This window comes from Rhamphochromis longiceps, linkage group LG3 (assembly GCF_057381845.1).
Source record: "Rhamphochromis longiceps isolate RC_006_pf linkage group LG3, R_longiceps_female_GT1.1, whole genome shotgun sequence".
NCBI classification, from domain to species: Eukaryota; Metazoa; Chordata; class Actinopteri; order Cichliformes; family Cichlidae; genus Rhamphochromis; species Rhamphochromis longiceps.
The window spans coordinates 30,788,350-30,808,518 of NC_140559.1; the positions used below are offsets into that span (position 1 = coordinate 30,788,350).

At 40.0% G+C, this 20,169-nt stretch overlaps 2 protein-coding genes across 4 annotated transcripts in view; both read right to left on the minus strand.

Annotated features, from left to right (window-relative positions):
* The window catches only part of LOC146674054 (protein NLRC3-like), a 176,731-nt gene that overhangs the window by 142,654 nt on the left and 13,908 nt on the right, over positions 1–20,169 (minus strand). The gene's annotated exons all lie outside the window — the stretch shown is intronic.
* On the minus strand, positions 985–13,140 carry LOC146674066 (protein NLRC3-like). Of its 2 annotated transcripts, XM_085392572.1 has the most exons (12): positions 13,075–13,140; positions 12,794–12,893; positions 11,656–11,685; positions 11,359–11,448; positions 10,958–11,080; positions 7,865–7,916; positions 7,178–7,397; positions 5,286–7,080; positions 5,022–5,195; positions 4,505–4,678; positions 3,129–3,175; positions 985–3,052 (listed from the first exon to the last, which is right to left on the minus strand). In XM_085392572.1, exons 3-12 carry the CDS (start codon positions 11,661–11,663, stop codon positions 2,511–2,513), a joined length of 3,225 nt encoding a protein of 1,074 aa, XP_085248698.1. In that variant the 5' UTR covers positions 11,664–11,685; positions 12,794–12,893; positions 13,075–13,140; the 3' UTR covers positions 985–2,510. The 2 variants fall into 2 exon arrangements, with proteins under 2 accessions (XP_085248698.1, XP_085248707.1); XM_085392581.1 differs by lacking the exon at positions 11,359–11,448.

Below are 20,169 nucleotides of genomic sequence, written 5' to 3' on the forward strand. Positions count from 1 at the left end.
TATCTTCGATCACTACATGTTTTGGAGAAATCCTCCAAAACAATTTGGGTAATTAGTGGTACAGTAGAGTACTAAGGTCACATTAATGAAAGGAAGGAGTTTTACCTCAAAATAGTATTTTGAGAAAAGTCGAAATGTGGAGATTACAGTTGTTGTTTCAAGCCAGACAAATGCCACAGCAGCTATACCCTCACAAAATGCCTCAGTGAAACAAAACAATCAGCTGTCTTATCATGTCTTGTGATACAACATGCATCCTCTTCATTGCACAAGGGTGTAACCATCGATATCCTTGCTTCTGTCCATTGCCAGACATTTCATTTTATACAAATCCAGCCAACAAGTTTGTGTGTTTGTTCCCTTCTGACCAGATGCAGCTTTCTGCACCACCACATGGCCTTATAACTCTCACCACTGTTTATGTGCTAAAAGAGAAATAATTTTAATAAATACCAATTCTGAAGTAGAATTTCACTAACTCATCTACACAAGTCATTTAGTAGACTGTATATAAGCCATAAGAGTTTTGTCTACAAACAACTGTTAACTCCACATTTCCACTTCAAAAAAATATTAAAATAAATCAGTAATATATATTTTTATTTATGTGGCCTCTAATAATTTCCCTTTTATATATTAATCACAGTCGAAATGTGTGTGTGTGTGTGTCCTCCCATGCTCAGAAGTCTGGGCGCTTAAGTTAATTTGCCAAGTTTGAATTAGCAACTAAGGAAGAACAAACTTGGAGTATTTGATGTTGAGAAACAGCTCTTGTCTTTTGTGGCTCACTTTGTTGCTGCTGCAGCAGTGGCTGTGACATGAACTCTGCCTCATGTGTTCAGAGAGCTGCACACTTCACCAAACTTGAAGGAGCTGTGTATGTGTGCTTTGCTTTCATTTGTGTTTCCACCTCTGGCCACCAGGTAGTGCGCTTTTGTGTTTTCTAGTCAGCTGGGTTGTGTTTTAGGCCCAGTTAGTGAGGAGACAAACAGATGTTTCAAATTTAAACCATTTAAACTGGCTCAAATAAAAGACCTCTTTAGTAACTCGGCTCCAAACAGACACTGACAGCAGAGAAGGAAACTGTTTACAGCTTAAAAAACAAACAGTACTGGAATCCACCTGCTGGAGGCGCTGTGAGCTCACTGGACCCAATCAATCAAATTAAAATACTCCTGTGTACTTTTCTCTTTCTTCAGTCATCACCTTTTCAGATTTTTTTTTTTATCCTACTCTCATTTTCAAAGATGCATTTTTTCATTTATTTACAGATTTTAATTATTTTGGTTAAATGAATCCAAACAGTCACTTTTGAATACACTCTGAGAAATAAAATGTTGTATTTACTCCACCCAGTTATGTCAACTGGTTCCACACAACTGGGTTAGTGAAATATAAAACGTATGATACATTTAACTTGAACAAGAAATTTTAAGTACATCTGATAAATCTACTCAACCAAAACAAGCTCTACTGAAACTATAGGATTAAATCACTTTAACAGAATTGCAACTTACTCTATACAAGTTTGTAAATTAAATAAATCAAGTTTGTTAATTAACCTAACTTTAATAACACTTGGTGTGTATACTACACACATATATACACGGGAGAAGTAAACATACACTGACAGAATCTGCAAGAAGTCAAGAAGAAAAAATCCGACTGTTTTCATCTTGATTCTTTTGTCTTCACTTTTCCGTTTCTGTTACATTTCATGAGTCTGTTTTAACACGGAATAAAAACCAGATCTCAGATTGTAAAACTGTTTCTGTTCAGTCAAGAAACACAGACTGGAGGTCAGACTGTTTTTATTGATTATGAACTGAAGAGAGACGTCTCCACAGCGTCCAGTTAGCCATAAGCTGCTCTTCTTGTATCAGCAGTACTAGAAGCTACATTTGGATCAACACAGACTAATAAATGGATCCAGAACCATCCGGATCAGTTGTTGTGAAAACTGGTCACACAGTGGTGATATTGCTTTTCTCCAGGAACTAATTGTACTGAAATGTTACTTGCATAACAAGAGAGAGACACAAACGTATAGTTATGCAATGTAAAAAATTAAAGACGCCTAAACACAAAATATTTAGAGCCTGCAGCGCTCATCATCACAAAGTCTAACCAACAACGTCTAAAATGTCTAAATTATATGTTCCAAAGATTTCATCCATCAGTGTAAGCATGATTAAAATGTGTATAATGCAACAAATTTAGTAATAGATGATAGTAATGCAACAAATTTAAAAATACAGTTCCTCTTTCCTCAGCACTAAAAGTACTGTGGGTATTTAAACTGTAGTATATAAGTAACAACTGATATCTGCTCTTAAAAAAGGCACCAAAGACAATAAGATGATTAAAAAAAATTTCAGGAGAATCAGTCTAATCCAACATCTCTGGACTGAAAAACAAACTAATATATGTACGAGACAGTTACCTGATATACTAAGTAAGAAAAAGTATGAAACACCAATGTGAGAATATTTCTCTGCACAGTAAGTTCATCATTCTGAGTCAGCACAGAGGTGGATACTAGAGTCAGGCTTTACTCTAAACCCAGCATATACAGGTTCAGTGAAGGTGGTGTTGAAGGTGTGCAGGTGGATCAGTTTATCAGAGGAGACACTGTAGAAGGACACAGTTCCTGCAGAACAGTCCACATACACTGCTACTTTGTGACAGAGAGCTGAGGAGAGCAGAGGGATGGCTCTTAAATCAAATTTGTGACTTGCATAGTAACCCTTATCATCACTGCAGTTGAGACTCCAGGATTGGTACGTCCTTCCAAACCTGCATTCATCCTCTTCTCCTCTCCGTCTGATTCCTTCATAAGCTACAGCAACATGAACCTCTCCTCTCCACTCGACCTCCCAGTAACAACGACCACTCAGACTGTTGGTACACAGCAGCTGAGGCCAGTGATCAAACCTATGATCATGATCAGGATACAGCTGGTCTTCTTCCACATGTGTCACCTCCTTGTTGTCATCAGACAGTTTGAGGTTTCTGTGTGCTGTGTTTGGATCCAGCGTCAGATCACAGAAATCTAAAAGGAACCATGAGAAAAAATGTAGAACAGTACAAGATTGTGTGAATGCAGCTCATAAATCAAAAATACTTACATTTCCTTAGACCTGGTCTCATCCACTGGACTCCTTGAGGCGCCACACTGAAATGAGCACGTTATCTTTTAGTGTGCAGACATGGCCTTTATATTCTCTGATTCATCTTTTCTAGAGAAATAACCTTGTGTTTTATTTTATCTCTTAATAAAGTCAAACAGATAATACGGTTCTAAGGTTTTATGTATCAAAGCACAATTAAAAAAATAAATCATCGGGTCTGTACCAGGTTCGTAAATTATCTAAATACCTAAATACAACCTTCAGTCTTTTTTATTTTCTGCCTCCCTGTGTTTCTGTCACTACAATGAACACTGTGCTTCAAATACTATTTCCTCTTTCAGTTAACACGTGTGAGAATGTTTCCGTTGCTTAGTTATTCAGTGCAAAACAAAACAAATAAATATATAGAACAAAATATTTTGAGAAAAGACTGCTGTGTTCATTCTGATAATGACAAAGGCTTTAGACTTTTTGAGTCTGAATCCGTTTTTCAAGTCAAGTTGTTCCTGTTATTGTTTTTGTTTTGTAGCTTCGGTTATTTCCAGCCTCAATAGACCTACTGAGTCCTGCATGCAGAAAACAATAAAAAGTTCAATGAGAAGATGATTTTTTTCTTGATTCTCAGGAGGCTATGACAGCAAACATTGCAATTAAGTCAATATTTATTTAATTACACTTTGAATCTGAGTACTTTTTAAAATTGCGTTTTGTTAACTTTTGACTGTTTTTTTTTGTTTTTGTTTTGTTTTTGTTTTTTTATACCTTGTGAAGCACTTTGTGATCTTTTATCTAGAAATGTGCTATATAAATAAAATTTTACTTACTTACTTACTTACTTAATTGAACTGAGAGCATATATAATTCTTCCCAATCACAATTAAAAATAACGTGTTCCTGCACAGATGACTTGTTCATGAAAATAGGAATCCTGGTGCCTCAGCTGACTAAAAACAGGGAGGTAAGGCTGTGACTGTGTGGAGCATGAAGTGAGGACATAGGGAACGCAGCAGGAAGCAGCAAAATGAAACTATAAACTGGATCACAGACCCAGAACCATCACAAAGGCACCTGTCAGATCTGGGGTTAAACACATCAAACCTCACTTAGCCATGGTCATGTGATGTTGGTGTTTTGATTGACACAGTCTTGAAACGTCAGTATCGAGGGTCCAATCCTTATGTATTTGTTACATTCTCCTTCAAGCTGTGTATCCTTCCTCGTGTTTTAACTGTGATTGGTTCTGAGTCATTCACCCACACAGCTGCTCACTTAACTGGACATACAGACTGTATTACTGGCAATCAGATCAGTGGTTACCTTACAATATGCTGGAGAAAAAAAATATATTTTAGCTTTATTTCCTGTTTTCCTACCAGAGTATGACCAGTTTCACATGTGGATCCTCCTTTAGAGCAGACAAAAGCTTCATTCCTGAGTTTCCTGGATGATTATAGCTCAAGTCCAGCTCTTTCAAATAGGAGGGATTGGAGCGCAGAGCTGTGGCCAGAGAGGTGAAGCATGTTCCTGTGATCTGACAGCCTGACAACCTTCAAACATACAACATGTCACATCATTGTAATGAACTGCTCTGAATTTGATGATGTACATGCAGTCAAATTAACAGATTCTGATTTCAGTTAAAGTAGTTAAAAAACAAACAAACTGGCTTTTCTTCACTCAGTTTTAAAAAAGAACAAAACGCATTGACTTTCTGTCTTTTTTGCTATGATGGACAATCATATTTTTCTGATTTATGAAGTGTGTGTTTCATGTCTACTCTACTGTTCTCTTTCAGGGCTTACACCAAAAAAGTAACAACATGTTTAATCTATAAAATAATGACAGTTGTTGTGAAATATCCAAATCTCCTGAAACAAAGAGTCAGCTAACCTGAGAGTTTCCAGCACACAGTGTGGATTCCCAAGTCCAACACAAAGCAGCTTCACTCCTGAGTCGTGGAGGTTGTTGTTACTCATGTCCAGCTCTCTCAGTCTGGAGGACTGGGAACTTAGAATTGAGGAAAGAGCTTCACAGCTTCTCTCTGTGAGGTTACAGCCACCCAACCTGGAAAGACATGAATAGCAGTGAACTTTCCAAACTTTTGAAATAAATACTTTAAAGCAATGTCTTGCCAGGATTAAAATGGATACTTACTGGGCTTTCTTGCAGGCTTTGACCACTGGCAACAGCTGCAGAAGAGCCTCTTCAGAAGCTGAATATTTCCTCAAGTCAAACACATCCAGAACTGCTTCTGATGACAGTAAGATGAAGACCAGAGCTGACCACTGAGCAGGAGAGAGATTAACTTTGGACAGGTGTCCTGAACTCAGTTGATGCTGGACCTCCTTCACTATAGAGTCATCATTCAATTCATTCAGACAGTGGAGGAAATTGATGCTTTTTTCAGGAGAGAGAGCGCCATTCATTCTTTCTTTAATGTACTTGACTGCTTCCTGATTTATCTGTGAGCTGATTCCTGTTTGTGTGAGCAGGCCTTGTAGGAGATCCCGATTGGATGGCATCGAAAGACCAAGGAGGAACCGGAGAAACATGTCCAGATGTCCATTTGGACTTTTTAAGGCCTTGTCCACGGCACTCTGGTAGAACTGTCTTACTGAAGACTCATCAGTCTGCACTGAGGCTGTTTCTTCTTCTTCCAGCAGGTTGATACCAGAGTTGGTGAATGTCAGATGCACATGAAGAGCAGCTAAAAACTCCTGAACACTCAGATGAACAAAACAGTAAACCTTCTCTTGGTACAGTCCCCCCTCCTCTTTAAAAATCTGTGTGAACACTCCTGAGTACAGTGAGGCTTCTCTGACATTAATGCCACACTCTGTCAGGTCTGATTCATAGAAGATCAGGTTTCCTTTCTGCAGCTCCTGAAAAGCCAGTTTCCCCAGTGCTTCAATCATCTTCCTTCTCTCTGGACTCCAGAGAGGATCTGTCTCAGCTCCTCCATCATACTTGATGTTCTTCAGTTTGGTCTGAACCACCAGGAAGTGCATGTATATCTCAGTCAGTGTCTTGGGCAGCTTTCCTCCAGCCTGTTTGGTTTTTACCACGCTCTCTAGAACTGTAGCAGTGATCCAGCAGAAGATTGGGATGTGACACATGATGTGGAGGCTTCGTGATGTCTTGATGTGAGAGATTATGGTGTTGGCCTCTTCCTTGCCTCTAAGTCTCTTCCTGAAATACTCTTTCTTCTGTGGGTCAGTGAACCCTCTGACCTCTGTAACCATGTCTATATACTCAGCAGGGATCTGATTGGCTGCTGCAGGTCGTGTGGTTATCCAGATGTGGGCAGAAGGAAGCAACTGTCCCCTGATGAGGTTTGTCAGCAGCACATCCACTGATGTGGACTCTGTAACATCAGTGAGGATCTCAGTGATGTGGAAGTTCAGAGGAAGTCGACACTCATCCAGACCATCAAAGATGAAGAGAACTTTGAACTTTTTAAAGTTACAGATTCCTGCTTCTTTGATTTCAGTGAAGAAGTGATGAATAAGTCCCACTAAGCTGAACTTTTTATCCCTCACTAAATTCAGCTCTCTGAATGGGAATGGAAACATGAACTGGATGTCCTGGTTGGTCTTGTCTTCAGTCCAGTCCAAAGTGAACTTTTGTGTCAGGAATGTTTTCCCAATGCCAGCCACTCCTTTGGTCAGAACTGTTCTGATTGGTTTGTCTCTTTCAGTCGAAGCTTTAAAGATGTCTTCACACCTGATTGTTGTTTCTGGTCTGTTTGGTTTCCAGGAAAACATTTCAATCTGTCTGACCTCATGTTCAGTGTTGACCTCTCCGGTCCCTCCCTCTGTGATGTAGAGCTCTGTGTAGATCTCATTTAGAGTGGTTTGGTTTCTTGGTTTAGCAATCCCCTCAAAGACACACTGGAACTTCTTCTTCAGGTTACATTTAAAAGTATTCTCACAAAGTGGATCAGGATTTTCTACAGGGAAGCACCAGAAACATGAGTGTGATGATTATAGAAAATGTGACAATTTCATTCCTGTAAAGACTGAATTTATGAAGAGAAATCCTCTCACTGCTCTGCAGACAGTCAGCCAGCTCCTCCTGTTTCATTATTCTCAGGAAGTTAACTGCAAGTTTCAGAAATGCCTCTCTGCTGCTCCTTCTCTGCTTCTCTTCCTCACTGTCCAACACCTCCTCTTCATCCCTATGACACTCTGAATAATCTGGATTCAGATCATCCTGCATCTTCTTTAGTTCGTTCTTCACAAACGTGATAATGTTTCCCTCCAGCATCTGGAAAATGAATGACACAATCTGAATTCACAAAAATCAGATCTTCATAGTAAAAATAAATTTTCACAGATTTGTTTTGTGTTTGTTTTCAATTTAGCAAAAATACCCTGTACTTATGTTCATTTTACAGGAAACAATGAAAAAAATTAAAAAACTAAATTAAAATAATTATTATAGTTAGATTGCAGGTTTTGTACAGGAAACAATAAAATAATAACATAAATTAAATTAGGTAATTTTCAGTACTCGGTTATTTCGTGGTACATTTCCCCATCTTACATCTTACATTTTCAAGTTGTGTTATAAAGTTATGCTGCAACTTTGTTTTGAAAAGTGTTTTATAAATAAAAATAAAGTAAAAAATTAATTCACTGTTGAATTATTTCTGGAATTTTTATTTTATGATGAATATTGGACTGTGCAACATGAAAATAATTACAAACAGAGGTTGGTGTACATGTACAAACCTTAAATATTGAGTCCAGATCAGTTTGATGCTGCAGACTCTCCTGATCAGCTCTGTGGAGACATCATGAAGACATTTGAACCATTTTGCACAAAAATACAAGCCAAAGATTTCTTCTTCTACTGTTAGAAAATCATCCTGATTAAAACAAGCACAACTGTGCTGTAACAAACCTATTATGTTAATTTAGAGACTTATTTTTTGGACTCCACTAGTCCAAAACTAACAGGTCAGTGATGGTTCTGTACCAGTGTTCTTGTAATGACGATATTATGGATATCTCCTGCACATTGCATCATCGCATTAAAAAAGTCAGATTCATGTTGATGTGTTGAAGTGTTTCATTTTAAATTTGACCTTTGTGCCTTTAAATACAAGGAAGAGCTTCTTACAGCAGCAGCTGAAGTTTTTTTTCTGAGTATAAAAACTTATAATACACATAAACAAAATCATATGACACTTTGAATCAGCCTACACTCGGCTACATTCAGTGTCCCGATGCTGAACTAAAAATGATCATCTTATGGTCTGTATTTGTATAAATGGTCTGTATTTGTATAAATGGTCTGTATTTGTATAGCGCTTACTATCTTTCTACATCCATCCATCCATCCATCCATCTTCATCCGCTTTATCCGGGGCCGGGTCGCGGGGGCAGCAGCCTAAGCAAAGAGGCCCAGACCTCCCTCTCCCCAGCCACCTCCTGCAGCTTATCCGGGGGAATACCAAGGCGTTCCCAGGCCAGCCGAGAGATATAATCTCTCCAGCGTGTCCTGGGTCTGCCCCGGGGCCTCCTCCCGGTGGGACATGCCTGGAACACCTCACCCAGGAGGCGCCCAGGGGGCATCCTTGTCAGATGCCCGAACCACCTCAGCTGGCTCCTTTCGATGTGGAGCAGCAGCTGCTCTACTCTGAGCCCCTCCCGGATGGCCGAACTTCTCACCCTATCTCTAAGGGAGAGGCCAGCCACCCTTCGGAGGAAGCTCATTTCTGCCGCTTGTATCCGCGATCTCGTTCTTTCGGTCACTACCCACAGCTCGTGGCCATAGGTGAGGGTAGGGACGTAGATCGACCGGTAAATTGAGAGCTTTGCTTTTACACTCAGCTCCCTCTTCACCACAACGGACCGGTGCAGCGTCTGCATTACTGCAGCTGCAGCCCCAATCCGTCTGTCGATCTCCGGCTCCCTTCTCCCATCACTCGAGAACAAGACCCCGAGATACTTGAACTCCTCCACTTGGGGCAGGAACTCATCCCCGACCCGGAGTGGGCACTCCACCCTTTTCCGGCTGAGAACCATGGCCTCAGATTTGGAGGTGCTGATCCTCATTCCCGCTGCTTCACACTCGGCTGCGAACCATTCCAGTGCGAGCTGGAGGCCCTCACCCGATGAAGCCAACAGAACCACATCGTCTGCAAAAATCAGAGATGAGATTCTGAGGCCACCAAAGCGAAAGCCCTCCGCCACTTGGCTGCGCCTAGAAATCCTGTCCATAAAAATTATGAACAGAACCGGAGACAAAGGGCAGCCCTGGCGGAGCCCATCACCCACCGGGAACGAGTCCGACTTATTGCCGGCAATGCGAACCAAGCTCTTGCAACGGTTATATAGGGATCGAATGGCCCGTAGCAATGGGCCAGACACCCCATATTCCCGCAACACCTGCCACAGGACACCCCGAGGGACACGGTCGAATGCCTTCTCCAAGTCCACAAAACACATGTAGACTGGTTGGGCAAACTCCCATGCACCCTCAAGTATCCTGGAGAGGATAAAGAGCTGGTCCAGTGTTCCGCGACCAGGACGAAAACCGCATTGTTCCTCCTGTATCCGAGGTTCGACTAACGGACGAACTCTCCTTTCCAGCACCCTGGCATAGACTTTCCCAGGGAGGCTGAGGAGTGTGATCCCCCTGTAGTTGGAACACACCCTCCGGTCCCCCTTCTTAAAGATGGGGACCACCACCCCGGTCTGCCAGTCCACAGGTACTGCCCCTGATCTCCACGCAACATTGCAGAGGTGTGTCAACCAGGACAGCCCTACAACGTCCAGAGCCTTCAGGAACTCGGGGCGGACCTCATCAACACCAGGGGCTCTGCCACCAAGGAGTTGTTTAACTGCCTCAGTGACCTCGCCCCCGGAAATTGGCGGGTCATTCCCCTCATCCCCAGACTCTGCTTCCTCCTCGGAAGACGTGTCAGTGGGATTAAGGAGGTCCTCGAAGTATTTCTTCCACCGCCTGACAATTTTCTCAGTCGACGTCAGCAGCACTCCGCCAGCACTATACACAGTGCAGGTAGAGCACCGCTTTCCCCTCCTGAGACGTCTGACGGTTTGCCAGAATCTCTTCGAGGCAGTCCGAAAGTCTTTTTCCATGGCCTCTCCGAACTCCTCCCACACCCGAGTTTTTGCTTCAGCCACTGCCCGAGCCACATTCCGCTTGGCCTGTCGATACCTGTCGGCTGCCTCCGGAGTCCCACAGGCTAACCAAACCCGATAGGACTCCTTCTTCAGCCTGGTGGCTCCCTTCACCTCCGGTGTCCACCATTTGGTTCGGGGATTACCACCACGGCAGGCACCAACCACCTTTCTACATTATAATCCATTTTGTCTTGTTATTTCATGCAGGTCATATAAAAAAGAACCACTGGTGAAAAATGTAATGTAAATAAGGTTAAAAATAAAAGATTTGCTAATTTCCTTTATCGGTTTTGTTGATGATTGTCATGGTGATGGTGTGTCACTATGAATTATGAGAATCATTTAATATTTAGAGAAATCCAGCAGCTCATATCGTGGCATCCAGCACCACACATACAGCTTCAGATTATTTCACCTTCCTATGCAAAACTGGCAACCACATCAGACTGAAACTCTAATTTACCAATTAAAAGAGTCAAACTAACTGCTGACACATTCCTGCTGATTATCACATAAATTATAATCAGTGTGATGCCCAGTGCAGGGAATGCAGGGCTGTTAAGATAGATTTATTTTTCTTTTAAAGAAGCAGCCTCACTTATGGAGCTCTTTAATCTCAGGACTGAGGCCAGGTGTACCACAGAGCTGTAAGGTAAATGTGAAACGTCTTACTCCTCAGCAGCAGCAGACTTTGTTCCTTTAAAGTCAAAGATGAAAATCTTTGACCGATCACTCTTCAAAGACACACAGCTGGGTCCAGGTTCAGATTTAGGGGCATCTGATGTCTCAGTGATCCTGGTGAACAGAGAAAAAGACCATCAGGCAGAGAAATCACATTTTTCGCCTTCAGACACAAAAAGTACTGGATAAACTTGGAGCTAGTCACAGTGATAATATTACAATAAGGCTAAAAACTTTGATGCTCTTCACAATGTTCTCTTTAGTCTGTTTGTTTATCCAACTGTCTTTTCTTCTTTTTGTGAACAAAGTTAAAAAATTTAATAAATAAATGACTAAACCAAACCTGTTTACTCATGGAGTTAAGATATGTTTAACAATTTGTTAACTCTTACGTCTCATCAGGAGTCAGTTTCCTGCTTTTAAAGTCAGGACGGTCTTTCTCTGGAGATCTGGGTCTGGTCTCAGGCTCAGGAGAGTCTGGTCTGAGGAGTGAGGAAAAGAATAAGGCAGGGTTATATATATACACTTTTTTAATCTCCAGGTGGAACATACGCTGGAAAAACTTTGCAGGGTTAAATTGAATGAACAAAACAGAGAGCAGTTTTTTTGTAGAGTTATTGCATGTATGAAATCACTTCTGTTTTTGTTCTTTTAGCAGTGACGATAACGTGAGGTTTTGTGTGTGATACCTTTCCATGTTGGTAAAAACCTGCAGTCACCTGATGGAAGAGAAAAATGAGAATAAAACACAGATTGTCAGAGATTTACAGTTAACAAACAGTCAGGTGAATAAACAACAATGAGGGGTCAGCTTCCTGTTTCTACAGAAAACTGTCTGGTGAAATATGTATAACATAACTTTTGAAGCATAAGCAAATAAAACAATAAAAACTCCCTAACACAGATTATATATTTTTTTCTGTTTATTGAGATATTTGATAGGGAGAAGGTGGTGACCTGTTTAAGTATAATAATAGTTTTATATTATATTATATTATATTATATTATATTATATTATATTATATTATATTATATTATATTATATTATATTATATTATATTATAATTAAGGTTTCATTGTTTTTCAAAAAAAATCTGAAATAAAGTGAGCTTTGTTGTCTGGCAATCAAAGAGTCAACAAACAATCGTTGTGATGATTAAACTTTTTAAAGAGGAGATTAAATAGAAAACAAATAAAAAAAAACATAAAAAACTTACATGATATAAATCAGATCAAAGATTCACTTTTTTATCATCGTCCTGAACACTGTCTGTCTGCAGCTGTTTGCTGTCTGCACTGGGAGAAGATCTGATTCTGTTCTTTCTCTATTAAGGTTTTGTCTTACTTTCACCACTTTATGCTTCAGGAGTTTGAGTCTGTATTTAAGTAAACTATTCTGTAGCTCACTTCCTTGTTTTTCTCATATCTGTTATTGTTTTGAATACAGGTGCTCACTGTACTGATGACACGCCTACACTGTTAGACTGGTTAAACTGGTTAAACACTGCCTTGTTCTGGTGTTTTGCTGAATTTCCTGCCCCTGGCTACTGAATTTCATCTATCAAGTAAAGGGTTTGAACAACTAAACATAAATTATGCAGTTACTAAATGGCGTAAAACATTTTAATCGAATAATAATTATGTTAAGAACTGTAGGGCTCTGCGTCCTGACAACGTCAGAAATGATCCAGCCACCTGAATCAAAAACATGATAAACTACACAGAGAGCTCATCACCCAGAGGCATTAACAGTTTTGTCAAAGCACATAAAACCATCATCTGATTGTCTGAAAACACAAAACACCAAATTCATGGTTCATGTCTCACCTTTAGTCCTTCCAACAGAGTCTGTTCTGCCTGCAGTGGGAAACCTTCAGTCTCCTCGGTCCAGAAAAGAGGTTCTCAAATGTTTTGTGGTCACGAGCCCCTTTCAGAGGACAACATTATCCCATATAATCAGCTGATTTGGTCTTAGCTTCACATGATGATGTGCACTGACTGAAATATTTAACCACGTTCACCAGATAGCTGACTGGCTAATGATTCATTTGTAGCAGGACAGAAGACACAGAATTACAGTAAAAATAAATGAATGATAAAATACATACATCTGCCGTGTGTCCTTCTTTCACTCTACCTTTTTCATCAGCCCTTACAGGACAAAGAACCGAGTGTAGTTTCATATGCAAACACAGCCGTCACGCCCGGCTGCCTGAGGTCAGGTTACATCAGCGAGTTTGTTCCTCTGTTTGTTTTCACTACAGCTTCCGTTCAGTTTTCAGCAACTTCGAAGAAACACACAGTTATTATTGGGTTTGGTTTTATGAGTAAAGTTTGAAGACATCAGTAAAAGAGGAGTAAAAAATAATAATAATTATGTGTGCGTGTTGACCTTGAAACAAAAACATATGATCCTCTGTAATAGGAACTAATATGAGCTCGTATTTATGTGTCTCTTTGGCACATAAATGTAGGTAAACTGGAAAATTTATTAATATTAATAATAATTCAGTGTCCAATCTCAGGTCATTGGCTCAGACGCAGTTTTCTTTCACTCTACTTGAGCTCACCAGCTCGGTAACAGCCCCACTCTTTGGTGTAAATGAGTCTTTATATTTGCTTTCTGTAACTTGATTTTTCTTACTTATTGTGTGCTCACTGTCTGTGTGTTTGTGTGCACAAACTTGACCAAATAAAGGAAAAAAAAATAATCAAAGAATAAATAAGTTAGGGGTTAAGAGTCAGAATAGTTCATTAAATGAGTAAATGAGTCATGAGACGTTTCCATTTTTTGTTAAAAACTGATTCAGTGCTAGTTTCACTGCACTCCTTACACCGGTGCAATATTCAAAGATGCCACGAGATGGTCACAGCACTCAGGAGGAACCTTAAATTTCTCAGAGAAGTCCTGAAGTTAAATCCTGCAGTCGACTTGAACACGTGTTTTTTACATCTCTGTTCAGACGGTTGGTGGAATCTCATGTTTGTTCCCGAATCTTCACTTTTGTTGTTGTTTCAGTTCCAGCCTGAACTTTGAACTACATGATCACACAGTGGATTCTCCATTTTGTGCCAAAATCTGTTTTGAGTTTTCAACAACAGGTGTTTAAATCCACTGCTTCCCCTGTTCACAGGGCCTGCCTGTGTTAGAGACTAAAACATTACACACATCACACTGGAGTGGGCGCTCACAACCAAACCTGACAGATCCTGGAATTATATTTTTATCTTCTGTGGAGAGATAACTGATCAAACGGTCTCTGTCCTGTATTATGTCCATGACAATTTGTTTGGGCAGAAATCTGGTTTCATTTAACACAACGTATTCACCTCAACACCTGTCATGTTCATGAAGGCGTTCAGGTGTCAGAGTCTCAGGAAGGACGAATCAGACTTCAACTGTTCAGACTCAGGACTGATAACTCGGGACTGGACCTGTGTCAGATGAACACTGATTATGGCTTCAGCCTTTTTGTCAAACTGAGTCTGAGAAAAAATGAACTTTTTTTATTATTTCCTTTCTGTTTGAATCTAAAAGAGGCCTAAACACACAAGATATCAATGGAAATCCCAGGACGTCCTCTATTTAGTACATGAGGACAGCTAAAATAAGTCAAAAGATATAGACTTAAAACGAATGTCCATTACAGAGGACATAAATGCTGCTTCTCAGGAGGATAAATGTGTCAGGTTTGGTGGTGAACGTCCACTCCAGTGTGATGTTGTGGTTCTCCTCTGCCTGATAGCAGGTCTGTGTCACATTGACTACAAATGATCCTGTTGAGGAGACAGAGAGGGAAAGAGAGAGAGTCTGCCTTCATTCACTCATTACATCATCTACAAACAGACAGAGTGCCACAGTTATACTCTAGATTCTTGTAATTAGGTTGTGCATTAATGAATCATTCCTGAATTATTAATTATTTTGTTACAAATATTTACAAAAGCTCAGTGTGTACACTCACTGTAATAATGGTGAAATTCTTTTTTTTTTTGTAATTTTGAAATAAAAAAGTGAAAAATATTAATGTTAAATTGTTGAGATGAACCTTGTTGGATTAAGTTCATCAGCTGTTTGAGAGAGTCATGTACGTCTGTCTGTGGTGACGTAATCGGCACGTGACGTGAAGGCTTCAGCAGGCTGTACTCGCCATTTGTTTTTGTGACTTTGGACTTGCTGCGACTTTGAAAGTTGTGAATGTGCAAGAAGTTGGACTTGTTGTTGGAGTGAAGAGGAGAAAATCACAAAGCAGATTCACAGTTTGTCTGTATTTTGCTGACTTTGCTGTTTGTTCTTTTTCCAACTTGCAGACACGCCTGCCTGCACATACCGTCTGTGACTGTGTGTTTGAAAGTGTCATCATTACATCATCTAGAAAATAGAATCGAAATATGATTCTACATCTGCTCTTCAGATCAGAAATAAATTGTTTGTGCAGAAAGCGTCATTTGCACGCGGAGCTGCATAAAAAGCACAAACTTAAAACATTCATGAGGTCATGTGATTCATATCAGAGCTCAGATTAGTAAACTTAAAGTTAAACCGGACCTATCGAGAGGTTTTTTGAGTGAAAAAAATAAGTCTCGAAGCCCCAGAATGAAACCGAAAGTTTTAACAGACGTCTCCATTTTCTCCTTCCTAATTTCAAAGGATAAAAACTCTGTGTTTGCCCGCTTTGCGCAACAGGTTAGTAAATTTGCCTCAAGAACGTTGGACTTTTTTGCTCATAAGCTTTGCCTGATAGGCTTGTTGTTTTATTGTTGTTCTTCCTTTTACACTGAATTGTTTCTATCCTGTTACAAAGGATAGCACTTGTGTGCTGTGGTATTCCAAATAGTGGCATGTTTGTGTTTCTTTACGGTAAAATGTGTAAACCACTTCTACCAGTAGTTGTGTTTTGTTTTTTCTATTGAAACGCACTTATGTTATGCATATTTTGTGTTTGTGATGACCTGTTTTTGGTGTTGGTAATTTTCTTTTTGTTACGTCGCTGGCAGGAGGCTCTTATTACAGCGTCATCAGCGTGTCAGTGTTCGGATTAACTGCAGGAAAGGTTTGTTTTTCTTATGTGTTTGTGATCTAAACCATATTTTCTCTCTCTCTCTCTTTTCGTTGTGAAGTTGAGTGCACAAAGTAGCCGTATGTGTGTGTGAGACGGTCACATCCAAGTGTGAGTTCATTCTCTTTGACCTTCTTTCCCTCTGTAGCCAATCAGCCCAGTGGGAAGTCATATCGCTGAATTGCTATTTTATTTGTACTAATGTCATTTATTTGTCTTTATTCAGTTTTACCATCATTATAAAACGAACTCCTTAATGACACAAACCACATTTTGCCTTTTTAAGTAATAAAAGCCGAGTTTGAGTTGATATTCTCTGTGTGGTTTTGTCTGACTCACCATCTCTCCACCATTCCTCTGAACAGAATTATTTAAATAATACTGTAGTTAAAGGTTGTTGTTCTGTGGTTTCACACTTTAGGTCTTATGAAGAATGTCGGCTGCACAGCTCTCTTTATTTCAATATTCAGTGCGCCTCTCTTCTGTCCTGCACTGGGTGAGCAGCTGCTTTATTAAGCTCAGAATCATTCTCGTGTTTTAATATCAAAACAAAGTATTGCATTAATTAATAAAACTTAATAAGCCTGTTCTACAACGTTTTACCACTTTACCACCAAGTTTGTGTGATATGAAGAGTTCCCCATGATTGAAGCTCTCATGCAGAAAGCACAGAAACATAAACAGAAAATATTGGAATAACTGAAACATTCAATAATTACAAATATTTTAATTCATTTGACATGTTATATGAGATATTAGATAAATATCTGGATTGAAATTACATTTCTGGTCAACTAATACTTGATACAATGATTTATTCATGAACAGAGAATTATTCCTTGTTCAGTGTTGCACAGTAAGTTTCTGTGTAGTGTTTCTGAATAAGAGTCGCTGATTGGTTCATGTGCACATATTCGGCTCATTTCCAGCTCCCTTTGACTATTATTGGACTAGAGTAGTTTTGCATGATTCACTCTTAGAAATGATCTTTATTTATCTTCTTCTGGGCCTTGATGTTGTATCTCAGGCTGGTAGTTCTTCTTATTGTGTGCTTCCTCTGTCCACATGGAGGACTCATAGTTTAGAGCTGTGTTTTAATCTTTATTTAACCAGCAAGTCAAACTCTTGAGAAGGCTGCATGCTAAGATCGTCTATTTAGCATCTATTTTATGTTGATGGCATCTTTGTTTGGGTTTAAAACCAAAACCTTCTTGCCACGAGGCAAGACTAGCATCTATGTAAAAGATGACTGCAGCCAACATGATGTCACACAGTAGTTTTTGAATCCTCAGTTTTAGCTTCATGCTGCCATTGTGTAAGGTTTTTGGACCTGAAGTGTCCACTGTCCTCCATCTTCCTGCCTTTGTGCCAGAAATTAATCTCAGTTGATAATTAAACAAATAGTGAAGGATTACTCCTTCCCTAACATGCACCAGGAGCTCACATGGGGAAGAGAGGAGGCTGCAGGAGCTGGGCTCTTTTGTAGGAGGGACTAACATGAAATTATATTTATGTCAACATTCCCCTGCAACTTAAAATCATAACGATGAAACGATGTACTGTACTTTTATGGGTGAAGGTGTTCAATGCCCACTCATGAAATTCAGTTCCTCAGGCATAAGTTGAACAACCCATGCTCACAGAACCTAGAAGTGAATCACACAAAGCAGCTACCATGCTCACAAGAGTCAGTTTGGCGAGTGCTGCAGCAGATTCACAATCTCACAGTCAAATGTGCTCTTAAAGCTACAATTAGCATGAACCAGCTGACTTCTTACAGGGCAAAGAAAACCTGCACCCATAAAATGACATGATCTGCTCGGGGCTTTGACACACCTGTAATTTCATACATCAGGACAAAGGTGAGGAGAGGGACCCTGTGACACCCCATTGAAGAGCCGTAGGCTGTGGATCTCTTAAGATTTCACTGCTGGGTTTGTAAGGCCATGTTACTCCTAAATTTCTATCTTGTTCAAAGAGAAGATATAAAACAAAGTTCTAAGCTAATCGACCTTAGTGTTCTGTTCTCCTTTTTTAAAAAGAATCGATAAGAGAATCGATAAAGAATCGAATCGTTAAACAGAATCGAAAATGGAATCGGAATCGTGAAAATCTTATCAATACCCATCCCTACACATATACACAAAGCTAGCGCGAGGGCCCTCGGTGCGCCCGCCCTGTCCAAGATGTGTACATCCTCATCTTGGACAGGGAGGAACGCTGGTTTGAGCGCGGAGTCAAGGAGGCCATTTACGTGAAAAGGGAAAGACCATCTCTGAATCGAGGAGGGGGCCTAAGGGTACATCTTTCGCCATCTTACAATGCTGTGATTGCAGCCATTCCCCAACTCTCTGTGAATGGTACTCATGGTCTTTGATCAGTGGGTTTTGGTCAGTGGTTGTTGATCAATGGTCATGAGAATTTGCATAATTATGATGAAGGAACTGACCTCCCAGCCCATTGCTCCTTCAGTGGGCTGGTTTCAGTCATTATGCAAATGTATATTTATAAGATTTGGGGAAACCTGCAGTCAGCTGAGACTGAGGAAGTCACTTGGTTTCTCCCACAAAACGCTACGTCCAGATGAACAGAATCAACTTTTGGAGATTTACTTTCCTGGATGATTGAGAATGCATCAAGACATATTTCACAGTTCAACAGACATTCAACACAACAAAGCCTGTTCAGTGGCTTCAATTATCTTACAAGTTTCTGGTAAAGAGTTCATTTCAGAAGATTTTTTAATCAAACATATTAAAAATCACTTCTCACTCTGTCATTACTAAACAAACACGTCTCCATTTACCAACAGTGTCAGGATCCTGGGTCACTCGACCCAGCACTTTGAATTCTTTGTGTCTTTATAATTTTGTATTGTGATTCATGTTTAAGGTTCTCTTTGTTAATCTTAGTTTATCCCATAGTGTCTAGTGTTCTAGTTCGGGTTTCCTGTATTCCCATTTTAGTTCCCTGTGTATCTAATAGGTTGCCCTCTTTGTCTACCTCTGTGTAACTGTTTATATTGTGATGTTTGTTCTGGTGCCTTGTGTTCTGTGTTTTCATCATCCCGTCATGTGCTCCTCCTTGTTCTCTCTTTCCCTCCAGGCTATCTCTGTGTACTTCCTGTGTTGCATTGAAAGTCCGTGTCTGGTGTGAGTGTTTTCAGTTTTCATGTCCTCCCCATCCTGCCACGTGTAATTATCCTCAGCTGTGTTCCCTGTGTGCTTCCGCTTCCCTTATTACCTTTTGGGTATTTATGTCTGAGTTTTCCTCTGTTCTGTGTTGCATCGATCTGTCAGGGAACGTCTGTGTGTAGGCAGGAGTGGACCCAAACACAGGACTCTCAACACAAGGTTAAACTCAAAGACTCAACTTCATTAACAGAAAAGCAAGTAGTGATCCAAAACTACACTGGAATGACCTAAAACTAAGGCACAGGGAGACACAGGGAAAACACAAGGAAATGCACACAACCATGAGGGTTGTGGACATGGAAACTAAAAACTAGAGCACTGGCGTCAGTTTCTCTTTTGCCTGAGACAAAAAGTTTTTCCTCCTCTGCATCTAAGCTAACTTTCCTTGGTTGGCTGGCCCATTTAATAGAAGATTTAAACAGCATGTGTGTGTGGCTCAAATCCAGTGCATGTGTGCTTTAGGTACCTTTACTAAGGATATCCTGTCTTTATGATATCATAGAGAGTATGAGTAGAAAAGAAGCCTGAGGCTCCGGCTCACTGGTATTACTTCTATACATAATGACCTTTTTATTTAACATTGTTAAATATCATGGTCATATCTAATGCACTCATCCATTGCTGAAACAGTATAGCTCTATATGACAGGAAATAAGGAAACGCATAATGAGTCTACTCTAAGGAGCTTGGAAAGAGAAGCGTCTGGACTTCTTTAAGTTTCTTGAAGATGTCTCACCTCTCACCTGAGAAGCTTCTTCAGTTCTGAGAGTCTACTTACAAATCACATTATGCATACTGAGTTTAAATGCTCTCTTTAAAGGCTTCACCTGTTCATTATTTCTCATTTATTTATAAGTTCTGTCTGCCTTTTATCATAATTACCATTTTATTCTGTTTATATATTTCCGTTTAACCTCTGCAGATCAGGCTAATTTCACTGAGTGCAGAA